Raw genomic sequence first — 21,279 nt, 5'->3', positions numbered from 1 at the left:
TTGTTGGGTGCAAATACTAATTTATATACTCATAATATCTGTTTTTCAATGCACCTGACTAGCTAAGAAAATTAAATATATGCATACCATTTATATTTGAGTAAGACTCTCAGGCAAAGAAAACATGGAACTGTGCATTCAATGGAAAGGTTTCACTTCCCAAGTAGGCCAGATAATGCATTTGTGATTTGTTCATCCCCCCAATAAAGATATAATTTTCTACCCAAACTTTGTATATAACTTGATTTATGCAATTACTCTTTATAAATCTCCCACAACACATTAAATGTGTGTGTGCAATTTAACTCATTCTCAAATTTGTGTGGGTTAGTTGAATTGCTAGTAACCTGGGGCATGTAAAAGACAGAGGGAGAGAGAGAGAGAGTGAGAGAGAAAGAGAGAGAGATGGGGGGGTGACTACTCAAATCTTACTTTTAACTTTAACCATTAAGTTTATTAACTATTTTAATCTTTAGCTATAATTCCAGCAATAATCTATTGTTTGTTATGAGGCCAACATCTGGAAACAGTAAAAAAACAGTTTTTAAAAATATTTTTTCACACTTTTATGTAAACCTTTCTGGACAAATAGCACACTTTAAATGCCCATCATGATAGCTCCTTACAATTTTATTTACATTATGACAAAACAAGATAAATTCATATTAAAACATTCTGATATCAGAACTACAATTAGATCTGCACCTCCTATCCACAAGAGGTAGGGTGGACATCTTTTGTCATATTTGTGTTATTAAAGGGGGAAGAAGAAGAAGAAACAGACACAACAAAACAAAACCAGACATAACACGGCAGGCTTTTAAAAAGCTAAGCCAATACAGCTGAAAAGGACAAAGAAAAAAAAAACACAACCAAATGGAACCAAGCTATGGAATTTAATCAACCATTTGATTCCTTTAAGTAAATTAGCCGGTCAGTTTTTTATTATTATTATTATTATTATTTTTAGATTCGGTTCATTATGATAAAGTTTAAACTGCTATATTCTTAAAAATGTATACATTTCACAAGAATACACCACAGTCTCTGCAAATGGAAACCGTTTTTATCTTCTGTGTTTTGTGAAACTATTCTACATTTTAAGTTCATGAACAGCTTGTGAATCAAAGCCACCTACTGGACTGGAGTGTGGCACATAGATTTGCAAAAAAAAAAAAAGATTACGGCTTTGTATGAGAGATGACATTTAGAGAATCAACAATATCAGTTACAGCCGTTCAATGCATATTAGACTCTATAAGTAGTTTCCATTACTTTAAAACCTGTAAGAAATACAGCTGTTCGAGACAAATCAGCATACACTAGTGCTATGCCTCAAAATTAGATTCAACCGAATGAACAAGCCACCTATAATACACAGTTCTAATTAGGAACATTCCATACTTTAAAAGAATTAAATTTAAATGTATTTATTTAGGCCTCCATCTCTTCATGCCGATATCTATCCTTAACATTTCGAAAATGAGCAGACACGGATCCAAGTAGACAGAAACGCTTAATGTAAGACAGAAACCAGTGAAAACACAACAGCGGCCAAGTCCAACACCGCGGCGGCTCATAGCACGCAAGGCCATGAGGAATTGTGCTACACAAAACCAGCTATTGACAAAATAAGCACCAAAATCCTTTAAAGCCCAGTTGAGGATCAGATATCCTGATGTACTCCCACAGAGCCCACAGCTCGAGCCCAGTCAGCAAGCTAAAGTAAAATAATTACTATGTTAATCGTTATTAGGCAAACATTACACAGCTTTTATGACTGATCAAATTAGCGGTGTGAAGCATGGAGTTCCACACATAAAATGAATATTCATAAAATTCAGATTCTCTGTTCATTCCCTGTTCAGGAAAAAACATGAAGGCAGCTTAATGCTTTTGAGACAGAAGGGAGAAAGAAGACCACGTGGTCATGGCGAAAAATTGAAATGGAGGGAAGCGACAGACATTCATTGTAGTAGGAGAAAAGATGTACGTTTCACATAAAGCCAAACTTTCCTAAATAGTAAAGACTAAAGAAAAAGAGAGAGAGAGAGAGGGAGGGAGAGAAAGAGAGAGGACGGTAAGAGAGGAAATGCCCTTCATCTACACGCAGTTATGGCTGAGCTGGAGAGGAAAAGAGAGCGCGAGGAAAAAACAAGAAATAGCAAGAGATGCATTACTGAAAATGTAAGAGCACTTACTGAGAGTGGGAGAGGGAAAGAGTTCCAAGATACTACAATTGTTTGATTCTCTTTCTTAAAAACAATGAAGGTTGTAAAGAAATTAAAAGCAAAAGGTAGAATGAAAGACATACAGATTGTCCATCTGATTAGACATTTTAGGTGTGAAAACATATCAATATGCTTGTAATTACTAAATGTCAACATTTCAGATATATAATGTCTTTTGCTCTCTTTTTATTATTATTATTTTTTTACTTAATGTCATAACTGATATTTGGTAACTATGAGATCCATAGCATATTATTTCCTTGGTCATGATAGAAATGTGTCATCGAAAGAAAAAGGTGGTTGGTCAGAATGACTTTTTGTTGATTTGTAATGACCTTTCACGTTATTAAAGTAGACTCAAATCATGCTGGCAAAATAACTGCCTCCCACAGTACATCAGAGCCACCTCTCACTGTAAGGGTCAAGCATTGAGGTCTGTACCGTTCCCTTGGTATATGCCACACATGTACTCGCCCACTTGTCGAGATGAAGGATGAGTCATTTAACCAGATCACTTTCTTTCTTCACATCTCTGTAGAGTTTTGGCACCAGAGTCTAACACACTCCAGTATTACAAGAATGGTCTTCTGTGTGTAGTTGTTCTAACTTACAGACTAAACAGATATAATCTGTCACCTGAAGAACCTGTTTTTCCTTAGATTTGGCAGTGGTGGATCAAAAAGTTCTGCATTACTGATCGGAAGGTCTGGGGTTCAAGCCCCAGCACCGCCAAGCTGCCACTGTTGAGTCCTTGAGAAAGGCCCTTAACCCTGTCTGCTCCAAGGGGTGCTGTATCCTGGCTGACCCTGCACTCTGACCCCAGGTTCCTTATTGGCAAATACAAACGTTTCACTGTGCTGTAAGGTACAGTACATGTGACCAATAATTGAATTCAATCTTAAATTTTTCTTGATCTTGATTGATGTACTCCTCAAAGATCTAAATGCACACATAGCTTTGAAGTACTCCCTGTTCCTACTGAATATCTTTCAAAGCTCCTTATTTCCAGCCCCAATAATGAAATCTCTTGCCATCCTGATCCAAACTTTTTGGTACATGTGACATAGCATAGCTGAACTGTAATTGTAATACGGTATCTACAGCAGTAAACACAGCTTAAGTGCTCAGGAAAGAAGGGGTTTGACCTTATGACTTTACAAGCAAATATGACAACCCACATTGCAGATAAAAATATTTGCCTCAATTTTCTCCTTGTTTTTGTGTCACTGAACGGTTTTGAAGCCAGGTTTTGCTAGCTTGTGGTGAAAATACGTTCCTACAATTCTCAAGACTCTGAAATGACCATCTGTCATCCGTGTGGTTTCTGCAGACCAAAGATGTTTGGCCCCGATGACCCTGACTAGACAGCAATTTTTAAATAAAGACTATAGCTCCATTTCCAGATTGAAGATTTCATGTTTTTTTTTTAACTGACACTCATGATTGATCATTCATGTAAAAAAAAAAAAAACATATTACATATCCTGAAAAATAGACTATTGCATTCTTTTTGTGTTGGTCCCACAAAAAAGTACAAAACTTTTTGATCTGTGGACAAGAAAAAAAAACAAGAATTATTTTGTTTTTTATAGATATTAGATTGTTGGTTGAACCTTCTCCTTAAATAAATGCTAGAGTAGCCCGTCCAATTGGTATGTACCAGCTGGAAGGATGCCACAATACCAAAAGAGATGCGTCTTCCTTTCCCTCTTTATTTTTATTCCCACTCCTGCCTTGCAGAGCAGCAGATCTCAGCTGTCATGATTAGTCTTTGAGTTTGTAGGGTGTGTGTTGTGTAATGTGGTTTGGGCGGTGTCTTTAAAGGGTGCCTGAATAGCTGAAGTTTGGTCAAACACCCACAACCTCTTGCCCTCCACCCCCCACTGCCATTCATCCCTACTTTCACTCCATCATGTGGTTCAAAGACAAATGTTTCATCCACATCTAAAAGCCTCTTTGTTCTCTCCTACCTTTCTTTATCCCCTCTGGTGATATGATAAATGAATCATGACTATGACAATATACCTAGGTCAGGAAGTGTAAATGGTTATACTGTTAACATTGGGTTATACCAACACAGGTGATTACATCATGGGAATATAGCGCTGTAAGTTGCTTTGAACTAGATTTACTGTAGAAGTATTAGTAATATAAGAAGTATGAGATCAGAGTGGTGGCACTAAATCTAAACCTAGCAACATACTTGTCACTTTTCTAGCACCAAAAGTGTTGTTTTCCTAAGAGTTGATATGAGACAACACTCTCAGGGATACCAGCTTTGTCCTCGTGACTAAAATTACACTCAGCATTGACACTCAGGAAATTGAATTTTAATATACTGTATATCTTTTTTTTTTTTTAAATCACTTGTCAGCTTGGATGTATGAACAAAGAAAAATGTTCAAGACCCCAACTTATATTGCTTGATATGTCCAAAATCACCAAGAGACATGACACTGCGTTGTACATGTATCGTACCATTGTGTTAATAATCATAACACACACAGATGCACACACACACACACACTCTTTCTCTACCTAACTAAAAGCCTTCACATATGTCCCAGAGGCAGACAAGCTGTCTGTCTCTCTGTTATAAAAACATGCATTAACACCTCACCAGTTGAACTCACCCTGATGACACGAGCATGCCTGCTAACACAATTCTGAGTGAGTTATTGCTGCTCGGAGCCTCACTTTCCAAACTGAATTGAAATAAATGAAATAAAGCCCGCAGACGGATACACGAGGTTAGATCGGGTTATTGATGAGAGCTCTCACGCTCTCCATAAGCATGCGCACACAAACACACACACACACACACACACACACACACACACACACACACACACACAATGTTTTAGCATTACACAATAACGTCAATACATTAATGCACCACTCGTTCATAATTGATGGAAAAAATATCCAATATAATAAACAGCACCAGGCCTTGGGTCAATACTGAATTCTGGGTTAAAAAAAAAAAAAACCCTGAAGGCATTCAAGGCTACAAGAGGCTGGCAGCAAAAAGAAAAGAAAATATAATCAACAATAACTTCTGAGTTAAGAGGATTACTGTTGAGAGAATCCATTGATTTGGTTTGGTTTAAAATGTAGAGAAGATTACGACAGCAGTAGAACATTTTGTCATAGAATATGAGACGTCTTTCCACGCCCCCATAGGGTTTTTAACCCATCAAATTGACATTTTTTTCATCAGGCAGACACTTTAACAAATGACATTGTAGCAAAGTGTCAGCTATATTTGAATTAGGATAATATAAATTTTACACAAGTTTGCTTAAGCAAAGTAAAGTGATAAATCGGAACATTTTTAGTAAATTCCTTCGAAATGTCCAGTTTTATGATTTGGAATGTTCAGTGTGAATAACTGCACCTCTCTGTCTTTTATTATAACTGGTAACACTATCACAGACACTCAAGACTTACCCATGCTGTGGAATTAAAGGCCAGCCTGTGTGACCAGATCCTACAAAAAAAGGCAATGTACTGTAATACAAATAGCCAGAAAAAAATGCCTTGATAGAATGGCACCAAAACAAGACGCACAGGGCTCAGCAGGCAAAAAGCCCAAGGCCTCTGACTTGGCTGCCAAATTCCCCAGACCCCAACTGGAACGAGCTCCTACAAGATGTGCCAGAAAAACAAGTCCAATCCATGAAGACCCCACCAAGCAACCCATAGCTCCCAAAGGATTCCCTTTCAATGTCCTGGTGCCAGGCACACCGCAGAGTTACTGGTAAGTCATGCCCAGGTGGCACAAGGGGAACTTACATAATACTAGGTGTAATATTTAGCATTATCATGTTAAGGCTAATCTGTAAATACCACATTGACTTGCCAATGTTTACAATGTTCTAACAAAAAAAACAACAACAGTATGTTTAATTTATTTATTGGACTTTGCTGTATAAGTCCCTGCTTCAACAAGCGCATTCATATTAACCTGTTGTTCATGAACAGCCTGTAATAATGTGGAAACATTATGACCAACAGGCCATGTTTGAAGTTAAAGGCATGCACTGAAATCATGCCTGGCATATTCAAACCTCAAAAATAATTACACACCCGAACTTGTCACAATTCTGAACTTGGCTTAGGCTCTTTGTTTCCCTTTTCTTTTCATGCTCAAGTAAATAGCTCAAGTGCTGCTGTCTGAGACTTGAATGTGATATCAATATGTTACACTCAAATGGGTTTTGTCCTATCAATTCAATCAAAAATCTATGGAAGAGACAGCATCCTACTCAGCTTATCCTTTATGGACATGTTTTATTTACCTAAATGTAGTAAGAAAAAAAAAAGAAAAGGAAAAAAATAAATAAATTCAACAAATAATAATAACAACAAATTTTAAGTGTGAAAATTTTCCATGCATACACTTTAATTTCAATTACTTTGGTTGGTTGACCAGGTTGTGTACACAAGTTACGCAAATACAAAATGATGGTATTTACTAGATTCTATTAGACGCTATTCTATAAGCTGTTGAATAATGAAGGTGGGGCCATGTTGGAAAATTAAGCCAAATTGGCAGTGACTGATAATTACAGCTAGGACTCCTAATTTCTTAAGTCTGTCTGTCTGTCTGTCTGTCTGTCTGTCTGTCACAAGAATTATAATACTAGCTGTCTCAACAGATGTTTCAATGCTTGCAATGCTCTCATTCATATTGCAAGTGACTGCATTAAAAAAAAATAATAATTATATCGACTTTAATCTGCATATAAGGACCTCTCCCCTCTGAATATCAACAGATCCTCCATGGAGTACTAAATTCCAGGGGTAGCTCAGTGGTTAAGGCATTAAACTACAGTTTGGAAGATCCCAGGTTCAAACCCCACAACCACCAAGTTGCCACTGTTGGGCTCTTGAGCAAGGCCCTTAACCCTCAACTGCTCAGATGTGTAAAGAGATAAAAATGTAAGTCGCCCTGGATAAGAGCGTCTGCTAAATGCCTAAATGTAAATGTAAATGTAAATTCATTGGTGTTCACCTGGAGGAATGTTTTGATAAAGACGTTTTTATTCTTCTCATGAAATTGAGTATGCACAAATATGTACTGCTGAGCAAAATGATGCATATAATATTCCTTTAATTCCTAGATACATCAGTCTTACGGTACCAGTGCAAACTTAAAGAAGCGGCAACAGACACTACCTTTAATGTAGATGTGATAGAAACGCAAATAGATGCCGATGCTATTAGCAGAAGTTTTGTTTTAGCTTCAAGTTTGGTCATATGGTGTTGATTCATTTTCTGTGACAGGATGACACGAAGCTAGAGTTAAAGATTCCTGGTCTAGTAGGAAATTCCAAAGTCCATATAAACATACTTAAATAAAGTTAAAGGTTTTATTCGTAAGAATTCTCCAGTGTTCTTAAGGCTCGAAAGCCTTGTAAGAGATGGAGTTAAAACAGAAATCATGATTTCCAGGAAAGCAAGTCTTGTAAAAGAAAGTGGTGCTTAAGGTTTCTTAGTACCATGACAAGCACAAATCTTTGTTATTTTAATAAAACAAAATTTATATATAAAGTATATATATATTTTTAATAAAAATATAAAAGGAGGTTAGTGAATGAATAAATGTTTTTATTCAAGTGCTGTACCACAGTGATAACAGGAATGAACTTGTTTTAACTTCCACAGCATCAAATGGAACTATAAATGAATAAAAGTATGATGTGTCATTCTTAAAAAAAAAAAAAAAAAAAAAGTTCAAGTCAGCAAATTGCTGCTCGAGGAAAATGAATGTGTTATTATAGTAACATAATCGGCTTGGGGGTTGTATACAGCGCCCTGCACATGTCGCAACCCTATCATTTGATTTTTTTTTTTGTTTTCCCCTTAACACTCTTTTGTACCAAGACGTAAGCATCTTAAACTGTTAGTCAGTCAACTGAATACCACAGTAGCCACAAATAACAATGCTAAAAGCATGGGCATGAATATGTGGTTGCAGGTACACCGGTTTGAAATGTAAAGGGTCCCTCATGATTTAGATCCCATGAATTCCGTTATGTTTTTGATCATCACGTCACGTCATCAGGTTAAAAGATGCATCGGTGCAAGAATCTGAGCTCACAGCTTCGAGTTCAAAGAAACGAGAGCCTAATAAATAAAGACAGACACTCCAGTCCTGACTGAATGTAGCACAGATACAGATGTTGGAGTGCAGGAAAGCCACGGCCCATAAATTGCATTTAATTGCTGGGAGGGGGAACCTAGACGTGAATCATAAGATCCTATACTGTTAGATCTCTTGCCAACTGTCCCCTTGTGTAAAGCTTTTAATGGAGCTGCGGGCTAAAGCTGATGATGCATGTTAGCAGAGTTCATCACGCTCCCTTTATCCATATGCTCATAGACTTTGGTGCGTTCGGTTACCGAGGTCAGAGCATGATATGAGATATGAGAGAAAGTGGTAGGGTGAGAGAAGCAACATCGAAAGCAATACTTGTAAACTATTAGATGATTTGTATTGCATTGCTTCTCTTACCCTTCATTGTTTCTCCTGAATGAAGCTAAAGCTTTAAAGCAAATGTAATTAAACATAAAAGGAAAATAAAGTTGATAGCACGGGGTCTTATTGGTTCTCGCTCAGTGTGCATGAAGTTTGCATGTTTTCTCTGTGCTTGGTGAGTTTCTGAACATGTCATGTCATTTCCAGTTTGCCCATAGTGTATGTTTGTGTGTGTGACCTGCAAAGGGTTGATACCCCATCTAAGCTGCACCCCACCTCATGCCCTAAGGTCCCTGGAATAGGCTCTAGGCCTCCTGTGACCCTACACAGCAACAGCAGTATAGACGCTGGATTGATTGATGGATAGAGAAAAGATTAATGGGTTAATTGGTCTTAGTGTTCAATGGTTGACTAATCTCAAACAGCCTTGCTTAGAAATTCTTTTTTCTCATTGTGACGATAGTACACAACATTAATAGCACAGAAAAAAAACATCTAATAATGTCTAACAGACAGTCACAAAGCTAAAAACTTAAGCAGGAGCCACCTGAGAGCTGAAATCAATTCTTTTTAATTTAAAACATACATTAAAAGTGATTGGGATGAAAATGTAGTTTGATTTGGATGTATTAAAATAGTCTGATATGGTACTATTCAAAAGTCTTAGATACTCCGTGTGTGTGTGTTTTTTACAAACTTTATTATACATGTTTATTTTAGGAATTCATTATTGAGTCAGTACAAAAAGACATTTCTGGTTTCCTAACATTACTATTCCAGCACAAAATTGAATGTTACAGAAAAATATTTGTATGCCAGAAATGAAAGCGGTATATTATGTAAGAGACCACTTCTCAGACAAAAACTAATGCTGTGTTTTGCATGCAAAAAAAAAAAAAAAAAAAGCAGGTGCTTCTAGAGTCAAAGTCCTCAAAAGAACTCTGAGCATTTGGTTTTGCAGCATGCTCAGTAAAACTTAGGAGCTAATTTCCTAATAAAACTGCACAAATTATATGTGACTATTTCACAAACAAAGGGTCTTCACACCAGTACTGACTTTCTTTCATTAATTACTTCATGTACTGTCGAGACATTTAATTTCATTATTTCTGAAAGCATCATTTCGCTACAACAATTATTGGCATGTGGCACAGACTTTTGCACAGTACTGTAGTGATTAAGTTTTGATTAAGAAGTGATTAAGTGATTTAGCATCCCACAAAACTAGCCAGCTATTCTGAGGACTTCTGTTTTGTCATTTTCACTCCTACTCACATCCTGTACCGCTTATCCTATATAGTAGTAGGAGCCAATAGGCCTAATTTGCATGTCTTTGGATTGTGGGAGGAAACTGGAGTTCTCCCACCAAGAAGATCCACCAAACACGGGGAGAACATGCAAACTCCATGCCCAGAGGGAAGTGGTAGAATAAAATACTGCTTTATTATAATTATTATTTATTTTGTGCTTAAACAGTATTGTTCGGAAATCAGAAATGTATTTTTGACCCAGTAATGAAGTGATACTGAATAATTATATATGCAATGACCTATGGGTTTTCCTACAATACAACTAACCTAATGTTTTTTAATCTAAATCTTTCTCTTACTTTGAGAATCATACTGTATATCTAGTAGAACAGCGCAGCAAACAAGACTGCAGCAAATGCTAACTAGGAAAAAGAAAAAAACTAAATGTCTACAAACAAACCCAGGTAAGTAAACATCAATCATGGGCAACTACAGCATTTGACATAATACAGAATACACTCTAAACAGTAAAACACCACCCATTCTTCATTCAACCCTAATCAATCCAAGATAAAAAATGTCGCTAGCCAACGCACTTCTAAAATGAACTCAGTAACTTTGTGAGTGGACAAGCATGTGCATGCTCTTTACTGACAATATTAAAAAATATAAACAGAGCTCAACAAAATATTCCTTTGCAATCGACCAAAACCAGAATGTACAGTACATCACGACATACCATGTGACATACAGTAACAAAACAAAACTGCTGAGCCCAGATCAGCCAGCTCACATTAATAATCATAAGGAAGTAAAGAAGTGCGAGTTGATTTGGGATCAGTTGGTAATGAGCTTCAGGGAGAACACGTTTTCCCCAGTCCAATTTCCAGAATTATTTTTCTGCTTGTGTCAGTGCTGCCACAAGAACATTACTAAAAAGGCCTTAATGGTTATACTGCCCAACTCCCCATGGATTCCCTACGTAGCCCTAAAGCACATACAAGGGTTTTGTTCTAATGGTTTGTGTAAAGTACCTGAGAGACTAAAAGATCGCGCACAGCACATTAGAGATTTTAAGGCTAGACCTCGGGCCATTGGGGAAACCGCTGTGTTACCTAGAACGTTGCCCGCTGGAACCTCATCGAGTTCTTCAAGCTCTCGTCCCATCAGCAAATACAACCGATCCAGAGTGCAGCAGGCTAAGTGGGGTATGGCGGGCATGGAGTCAGGGACTGAACACTCGTCTGTCAGCTAAAAGAGAGACACAGAATGACAGGTTAAACCCATGAAGGTTGATTATAGAGGGGGAAAAATGAAATGGAGAAAGTAAATGTGTCGAAGTCAAATGTTTAAAAATCAGACATCACATGCTAATTCTGCAGCTGGTAGAAAAACTATGAATAAGGCATGATAGTAAATGTGACTAAATTTCTGAGTCAAACTGTGTGTCTTCAATATGTTTGCTCAACCAAATATTTTGAACACAATATTTTTAGACCAATTCCATTGCCATGTCCTAATATACAGTACATGCTTGCATGATATAAAGAAGCTGAATGTGCTTTGAGGATAGCACTAACTCTATACTCACCAAGCAGTCATAAAATTATAACTTCTTAGCCTAATATTGAGTAGTCCCCTTATACCACCAAACAGTCCACTACATCCCATAAGAGCTGCAGTTTTGGAGCTGCTTTGACCAAGGGGTCTAGCCATCAAAATTTGCCCTGTGTCAAAGTCACTCGAATCCTTATGCTTGCCTATTTTTTTTGCTTCCAACACATCAACTTCCGAGAAAAGGGTTCACTTGCTGCCTTACTGTAATATATCCTGTCCACTTCAAGGTGCCATTAGAATATTAGAACATAAGATATTGTAACTACAGCTACTGTGACAGGGGCCAAATTTTGATGACTAGACCACTGAGCAATAGCAACTTCAAAACTGTAGCTACAGTATTGTGGGATGTCCTGAGGCTGCTCTGGTCAGGGCCTATCAAAAGTGGTCCAAAGACGGAAAACCAGGGAACTGGTAACACGGTCTTGGGCAACCTAGGCTTACTCTTGCATGTGGGGAGCAAAGGCTATAGTACAAGCTAGTGTAGCGCAAAATGTCGAAAAGTTTAATTCTGTTTCCAATAGAAAGGTGTCAGAACACGCAATACATGACTGTTTGGTGGTAAAGGGAGGGGCTACCAAATATTAGAGTGGAAGTTATGGTATGGCTGACCAATGTCATTTGCATCGCATCAAAGTAAAGGACTTACTTTCCTTAAGAGATGAGGCTGCTCAGAATACAGAGCACAGCTCACAATGAAATGTAAACCAGTACTTTGAAACAGGTTGGCAATATTTGTATGTTTTAATGTCTTTCTTCATGGTGCCAAAAAAGAAAAACAAAATGAATTCACTTGTATTCCTTCAAAACCAATAAAATAAACGAAAAACATATAAAATGCTTAGGTGTCAGGACTGATCATGGTATTGCTCTGAATGAAGGCATGGCTCACTCCGCTGGACATTTCATGGAAAATGATCATTTAGTTTTCTCAAGGAATTATTCAGTTTAATCTGCCTCCCACACACAAGAAAAACTGCTTGAATGACACAGGGACCTTTAACGCTGCGTGCTAATGGCCTTGCTAGACAGCATAAAATACAGTGTGGACTATCGCATTTAAATTTAATTTAAACTTTCATTCACTTTAAAAACATCCGTTTGTACTGGCTGAGCTACCATTTTCCAGTGCAAAGAGAGAGAAAGAGACCAATGTTGCTTTTGGTTTTATACCTTAAGGCAGTAATTAAGGTTTGATCAAACCTAAGTTGACTCTGTTTGATGCTTGAATATTTTTTTAAGGGATCAATCGCTGAAACAGAATAAGCAAGATGGGACAAAAAGCATTAACAATGCATAAACAGGCCCTGGAGCCAGGAGACTTAGGGCACAAGGCAGGGTACACCCTGGACGGGGTGCCAATCACCGGGAACACACACCTGCACACACTCACATGCTCATTCACACACTACAGGCAATTTGGGAACACAAGTTAACCTAATCTGCATGTTTTTGGACTGTGGGAGGAAACCTGATCACCAGGAGAAAACCCATAAAGTATGGGGAGAACTTGCAAACCTTACACACACAGACCCGAGGAGGAATTCGAACCATCAACCCTGGAAGTGTGAAGCCACAGTGCTAACCACTAAGCCACCGTGACACCAGCAAGACTTTATGACTTTTCAAAAACAAATATAAAAAATTAATTAATAAAAAAAAACTTTTCGCCAACCATGAATTTATAACCTCTCAAAAAATTATTTAAAAACATGCACCATTCCCTGCTTGTCCAATGAACCCCAGCCTGCTGTGGCAAAGTTTAAATTCATAATTTTTAAATAAGATGATGAAACCTTAAACAGTTCTGCACTCTGGAGCCAGAAAATCGACCTTGATGCTAAATAAGATTTGGCTACAAGGTGGGCTTAGAAAAGCAATTAAATATGATTGGAGTTCGAGTGCAAATCCTGAATATACTCAGCCTGTGACATCTACCAGTACGGTTCATGAGCCTCAAGCATGTTTTCCATCAGAGCCAGGAAAATGTCACCATTTCCCAACCTGTGAGAAAACATAAAACATGCTGTACCAGTTTTTTGGCAAAGAGTCCCAGGAACCGAACAGCACTATCAGCAGCGGTTTTATTTCGGTCTAAAGTAAAAAATATTTTGTTTAGAAATCCACCACATGCTGTATCTCCAGGTTGCCTCAGATCTTCGGTTGCTCCTGGGCATTTATACTGAATTCACTCAGAATACAAAGTACAAAAAAAAAAAAAAAAACAGGCTGATTCAAAGCAGGAGGATCATCAGGAATCAGCTGAAAACACAATCATCTGGTGAATAAACATAAGAAGTGTGCTGAACTTCTACACTATGATTAATATAGATTAACATCCTATATATTCATGGCTTAATTTGACCAGCCTGGTGGCCAATTTTCATTGATTGTACATTCCACCAGTAAGAGTAGCGTGTGAAGGTTTAATTAGCAGAGTAATAGCACAGTTTTGCTTAAAATATTGCACTGCACACAACATTATGAGTAACATATCAGAATTTAAGAGAGGGTAAATTGTTGGTGCATGTCTCGTTGGTGCATCTATGACCAAGACAGTCATAGATGTCTTTATAATGTATCAAGAGCCACGGTATCCAGGGTAATGTCAACATACCAACAAGAAGGACGAACCACATCCAACAGGAGTAACTGTGGATGCAAAAGGAAGCTGTCTGAAAGGGATGTCCGGGTGCTAACCCAGATTGTATCCAAAAAAACATAAAACCACAGCCGCCCAAATTACTGAGGAATTACTGTAAATGTGCACCTCAACTCTCCTGTTTTCACCAAAACTGTACAGCTTCAATGTACATGGCCGGGCTGCTATAGTCAAACCTTTGGTCACTCATGCCAATGCCAAACGTTGATTTCAATGGTACTAGCAGCTAAAATCTTGGGCTGTGAAAGGGACAATGTGAAAGATCTATTGTTTTCAGATGAGTCCACCTTCACTGTCTTTCCCACATCTGTAAGAGTTACGGTTTGAAAAAGCCCCAAAGAAGCGTACCACCCAGACTGTTGCATGCCCAGAGTAAAGCATGGGGTGAATCATATATATATATATATATATATATATATATATATATATATATATATATATATGATATATATATGATATATATGATTCACCCCATGCTTCACTCTGGGCATGCGTATATATATATATCTCAACCAAACATTCCTTATACAAGTAACGTACAAAGATATACAGTACACTGGTCAGCTATAACCTTATAACAGATTCTATGATGCCCAGGTTCCGCCTGTGCTGCCTGGGCAGCTCTGGCCCTTGGGGTTTGGCTCTGTATGGCCTTTGGGGGTGTGCTGCGGTGTCTGGCATAAGGACATTGGCAATGGATCCTTTAAGTGCTGTGGGCTTCAGGATGGGGCCACTGTTGATCGGATTTGTTTGCCCTGCACACCCTATGGGTGCTCGATCTGATTCAGATCCGGGTGAAATGACTAGCAGCATGGGTACTATTTTTACCAGAACATTAGACACTGTTGCTCCCATCAGATTAAAAAAAGTTAGAGATAAAACACTTGCTCCTTGGTACAATAGTCATACTCGCGCCCTAAAAAGAGCAACCCGTAACCTTGAGCGAAAATGGAGAAAAACTAAATTAGAAGTTTTTCGAATTGCGTTTAAAGACAGTATGTGCAGCTATATAGACAGGCTCTAAAAACTGCTAGGACCGAGCATCTTAGCCAACTGATAGCAAGAAATCAAAACAATCCCTAATTCTTATTTAGTACAGTAGCCCGCCTAACAAAACCTAAGATGCCTGCAGAGAGTACTCCACAACATTTTAGTAGTAAAGATTTTATGGACTTCTTTAAGGAAAAAATCGATAGCATAAGGAAGAAAATAACGGAAGTTCAACCTCTAATAGCATCTCATGATCTAGTTCAGCCTAAAGTTTCACATTTAGTTTTTCAGTGCTTTACAGGTGTAGGACAGGAAGAGCTTTATAAACTTATCACCTCAGCTAATTTAGCAACGTGCCTGTTAGACCCAATCCCAACCAGATTTTTTAAAGAAGTGATGCATACGGTTGGAGAGCCACTTTTAAACATTATTAATTCTTCATTATATCTAGGTCACGTCCCTAAACCTTTCAAGTTGGCAGTTAATAAGCCGCTTCTTAAAAAATCTAATTTGGACGCAAATGAAATAACAAATTATAGACCGATTTCAAACCTCCCCTTTATATTAAAAATATTAGAAAAAGTAGTATCAGCTCAAATATGCACATTTTTGCAGGAAAACAACATCCTTGAAGAATTTCAATCAGGTTTCAGGCCCCATCATAGTACAGAAACTGCACTAGTTAAGATTGCAAACGACTTGTTTTTAGCTTCGGACCAAGGCTGCACCTCAATTCTAATCTTGCTTGATCTTAGTGCTGCATTCGACACTATAGATCATAACATTCTCATAGATCGCTTACAAAATCACATAGGTATTCAGGGACAGGCATTAAAATGGTTTAGATCATACCTGTCTGATCGATACCATTTTGTAGACCTAAATGGAGAACTGTCTGGTGTAATGCCAGTGAAATATGGGGTCCCACAAGGGTCAGTTTTAGGACCTCTGCTGTTCTCAATATACATGCTTTCCCTGGGTAACATCATTAGAAGACATGGGATTAGTTTCCATTGTTATGCTGATGATACCCAATTATATATCTCAACAAAACCAGACGAAATACCTAAATTGTCTAGATTAACCGAGTGTGTCCAGGACATAAAAGATTGGATGACCAATAACTTCCTGTTACTAAACTCAGACGAGACAGAGATATTACTCATCAGCCCAAAAACCAGCACACAACAGCTTTTACAATTCAGCCTGCGTTTAAAAGGATGTACTGTTACTACTAGCTCAACAGTAAAAGACCTGGGCATAATATTAGACAGTAACTTGTTCTTTGAAAATCATATTTCCAATATCACAAAAACAGCCTTTTTCCATCTTAGAAATATCGCCAAACTTAGGAGCATCTTATCCGTATCTGATGCAGAAAAGCTAGTTCATGCATTCATGACCTCCAGACTGGACTATTGTAATGCATTACTAGGTGGTTGTCCTGCATCCTCAATAAACAAGCTTCAGTTAGTCCAAAATGCAGCCGCCAGGGTTCTCACTAGATCCAGAAAATATGATCATATAACCCCAATATTATCATCCCTGCACTGGCTACCTGTTCAGTTTAGAATTAATTACAAAATAGTATTACTTACATACAAGGCTTTAAATGGTTTAGCTCCCACATACCTAACCAGTCTTCTGAAACGCTATAATCCGCCACGCTCCTTAAGATCACAAAACTCTGGACTTCTGGTAGTTCCCAGAATTTCAAAATCTACAAAAGGGGGTAGGGCTTTTTCATATTTAGCTCCAAAACTTTGGAATAGCCTTCCAGACAGTGTTCGGGGCTCAGACACAGTTTCCCAGTTTAAAAGTAGACTCAAGACGCATCTCTTTAATCTAGCATACGCGTAACTCATCCTCCATCCTCATCAACTTTATACTTCAGTACATCTATTCTGAATGGCAACTACGCTAATTCTCTCCATCTGTTCTGTACTTTTCTACCCATCCCGAGACATCTGGAGATTGTACCAGCTTCAGTAGATAAAGGCCAACCCTGTGAGGATCCTGAGGCATCCAGAGAAGGACCAGCTCCAGCTGAATTCTGCCTTATTATGATTGGAGCTACACATCCTGCTCCTGTGCTCCCAGTGATCCAGACCCCATCTGCCCTCTGCACCTACTGACTCATCCCTATGCTGAACTGGACTTCATGTTAATTTAAAGAATTTCTGTTATATTGTACTCTCAGCTGCATAACACACATGGTGTTATATCATCTCTATCTGTTATCACCCAAATGAGGATGGGTTCCCTGTTGAGTCTGGTTCCTCTCAAGGTTGCTTCCTATTGCCATCTCAGGGAGTTTTTCCTTGCCACTGCCCGGTCACCCTTGGCTTGCTCATCATAGAAATTTCATTTATTCATCTCGTTATTATCTAGACACATTTTTCTCACACATACACAATTTATTATTATTATTAATATTTTATGATTTTATTATTATTATTATTATTATTATTATTATTATTATTTTATTTATTTATTTATTTATTTTAATTTCTTTCATCATTGTGAAGCTGCTTTAAGATAAAAACCATTGTTAAAAGCGCTATATAAATAAAATTGAATTGAATTGAATTGAATTGTTTATAGGCCGAATCGGCAGTCTTGAGCTCTTTGCCTGTTGGGTGCCGTGTGCAATGGGCTGTAATGCACTGAGTGTTCTGGTGCCTTTCTATTATGGCCAGGATTTACTTATTTTGATTTGTAGTGCATTACGGTGGAATCGAACAAGACAGGCTGACCTTTGGTCCCTACAAGCATGGGTGCCAATGATCCGTGTAAAGCAAAAGCAAGTCTCATTAGAGAGGTTAAAAATCCATTTTCTCTCTCTGCTCAAGGCTTAGTCTGTTCTTTATCGTGGACATCGTGCAACACACACACACACGCACACGCACGCACACCCCTCCTACTTTTGCCTTTACAGACGCACACACACTCTTTCTTTCTGCTCTACCCAGAAACGCTGCTCTGTCGCAATTTTTTTCAAAGGTAAAGTGCAGGTTAATTTGTATTATTTTTACTTTACAGCAGTGATTCCATTAGTGTGTTGCTCAATTAAGTGCCAGTAGAGAGATTTCTTGTTTATTTTTCTGATAAAACAGTGTTTTTCCATTGTGTAAAAAGAGTGGAGGAAGGGTAATTGCGTAAGACGAGAAGAGGAAGTGGGGAGCTTACTTTAGATTTACACACTAGACACACACACATACACAGCGCCTGCGCGTACAAAAGGAAACATTTGTCAGGATTTATTTTTACTTTTTTTTTAAAGGTAAAGTGCAGGTTAATTAGTTTTAATTTTACTTAATATTTTGTGTTTATTTTTATCTATTTATTTTTTGGGGCTGTGGAACGAATAATTTGAGTTTCCAGTATTTCTTATGGGAAAATTCAATTTGGTTTGCGACTGTTTTGGAATACAAGCCCACTTCTGGAATGAATTATGCTCGTAATCCAAGGTTCCACTGTATATAAATGATAATCATTGTTAATGTTTTGTTGTGTTAATATCATGGCTGATCGGTGTATAGACAATTTATTTGGGACAAACGCACATGTCCTCTTAAGAGGCCATTCAGGTCTCAAGAGATTAATGAATAAAAACCAGTGTGCAGATAGGCACATGAATTAACACTGGCTTTCATTCAGCTAATTTAATTTATTTAAGTCTAATGGATGTCTTTTAAACCTGGATTTCGTCATTTTAAATTGTTGGAATCCAAAGTCCAATTATAGCAAAAAAAAAAAAATAATATTCAAAGCTTAGAGGTAAAAATCCTGTTATTTTTTTAAGGTAAATGTCTCGCAGGAATACAATACTTGTGAATGGCATTATGTGTTTGATCACGGTGTTGTGGGTTCAGGTTGAAAGGCACATCAGTGACCAAACACACTAAGCGCTTTTCTCCCCAGTGAGGGTGCAATTTCCATTCTTCTTTCTTCTGTCAGTGCTGCCACATGAACAATGCTAAAAAGGTCTTAATGGTTAGCAATAGCTACCTCCCTAGGGACGTCATAAAGGCAGCATGCGTTAGGTCTAATGGCTTTTGTAAAGCACTGAGAGACTGAAAGATTGCATGGACAACATTAGAGACATTGTGGCTGGACATTGTGGCTATGCCGAATGGACACAATGATAGAATACCTGCTTAAACGCAGCCCTCTAAAATGTTAATGTTAATTATTATGAATAAAAGAGACAATTAGTATTATGACCATGTAATTGGACTAAGCGATCTGCATTCGTATACATCACCCTAAAAACATTAAGTTCTCACCGTCTGCAGGGTGATGGCAGGGTCGTATTTGGGTCCGAGCACAAACACTTTCTGACCCCTGCGCACTATTCCGCTGTAGACACGTGCAAAGGCTACAAAGGTTTCTCTCTCCTCCTCTTCTGGTGTGGACTTCACCGCCAGGGCTTCGGTTAACACGCACAGCTCATCGGGACCTGCAAACACGTACACCATCACACAGACAGCACAAGGAAAAAAGAAATGATAGATGAGCTCAGGAATGCATTTACAGAATGCAATGAACAGAATAAAAACACTGCGCTTGTTGTTAGCCGGTTAATTCATTCAAAACACAGAGAACTAAAGCTTTTATGCACAGGGTTTGCTTTATCGCTGAACAATTCATCACATAAAATCTGAAATCCCAATCCGGACCTGTGCAATTATTTTATCAAAAACTGTAATTTATTATATTTATTATATAATTCACTTATTAAATAAAAACTGAGTGATTGAGTGGTGAAGTGCTCGCCCTATCAGCAGAAAATCGCTGGTTCGATCCCTGGGTGATGCTGTAGCCTCTCGTAGCCAAGGGCCTAGAGAGAGGGGTGGGATGGGAGGCGCTTAAAGCTCTTACATTAATTACGGCTCTACAGCCAGACAACGGCGCCTGTGAGCTTGCGCAAGCAGAAGGAGCAGATAGCGCTGTCTTCCGAGTGTGTTATGCTGCCCCCAATGGTGCGTGAGCGAGCAGTTCGAAAAAAATGCGGTCGGTGACGTCACGTGGCTCGGAAGAAACTTAAAATAGTCTGTGGCCCTCCAGACTGAGTGGCCGTAGTAGCTTTAATGTGGAGCCCCTGGTGGCGGGGACGAACTGGACATTGAACTGAATTAGGGAGAAATTCTGTGGAAAGAATTCTAGAAAAATATATTTTTTAATTAAAATAAATAAATAAATACTGGCCAACATCCACTTAATGCCATATTTTGTCCAGAATTTTCTATCCTAAGAAAATGCATTTAAAAAAAATGTACAGTTAACAGTTAAATATTACAGTCTAAAAATCATAATATGTGTCAAAATTATGTGATTTTTTAATCAAATCATGCAGACCAATCGTGACTGCTCCATTTACTTCTAGTTCCTTTAAAAGCAAACTTAAAAAAAATGTTTGAGGAAACAATATTTTTTTCTTCCCATTCATCTCCAATATTGCATTTCACATCTAATATCTCTATCACTGCTTGAAGACGTATTATTATGTCTCAGGGAAACTCTATTAAAGACCATGTGTAATTAACTGATACAAAAGTCTGGCAACGGGCCGTAGTTTAAGTTAGACGAAAATTAGCCCCGGCCTCTACATTAAATTAAACTGTGTTTGGTGGCTGTACTTCTTGGTTCCACAAAGGAAAAAAACAAATACAGATTGCGAGTCGATTCCCAAGTGATACTGTAACCTCTCGCAGCTGGAGGCCTAGAGAGAGCTGATTGGCCAGGCTCTCTCAGCAGGGAGGGATGAGAGGTACTTAGTGCACCCACATTAATCACTGCTCTACAGCCAATCAGGGGCGTCTGTGAGCTCACGCAAGCGGAAAGAGCGGATAGTGCTGTCCTCCGAGTGTGTTACGCCGCCTAAAACGGTGCGTGAGCAAGCAGTTTGAAAAGATGTGGTCGGCCGGCGTCACGTGGATCGGAGGAAACATGTGATAGTCTTCGACCCTCTTGACCGAGTGGTAGTAGTAGCCTTAATGTGGGAGCCCCCTAGTGACGGGAATGAAATGGACACGACTGAAT

The 21,279-nt window shown here is 38.3% G+C and overlaps 1 protein-coding gene across 2 annotated transcripts in view; it reads right to left on the bottom strand.

Moving 5' to 3' along the window:
- Window positions 1–21,279, bottom strand: part of efl1 (elongation factor like GTPase 1) — a 157,753-nt gene that overhangs the window by 87,579 nt on the left and 48,895 nt on the right. For both annotated transcript variants that reach the window (XM_053513061.1, XM_053513060.1), the window contains exons 14-15: window positions 19,524–19,696; window positions 11,081–11,216 (exon numbers count right to left, since the gene is read on the bottom strand). In XM_053513061.1, coding sequence (XP_053369036.1) covers window positions 11,081–11,216; window positions 19,524–19,696 — 309 coding nt within the window. The remainder of the gene's footprint in view (window positions 1–11,080; window positions 11,217–19,523; window positions 19,697–21,279) is intronic.

Source organism: Clarias gariepinus, chromosome 15 (genome assembly GCF_024256425.1).
Source record: "Clarias gariepinus isolate MV-2021 ecotype Netherlands chromosome 15, CGAR_prim_01v2, whole genome shotgun sequence".
Taxonomy (NCBI): Eukaryota; Metazoa; Chordata; class Actinopteri; order Siluriformes; family Clariidae; genus Clarias; species Clarias gariepinus.
The sequence above is the reverse complement of the archived record's forward strand: the minus strand, read 5'-3'. Positions and strand labels throughout refer to the sequence as shown.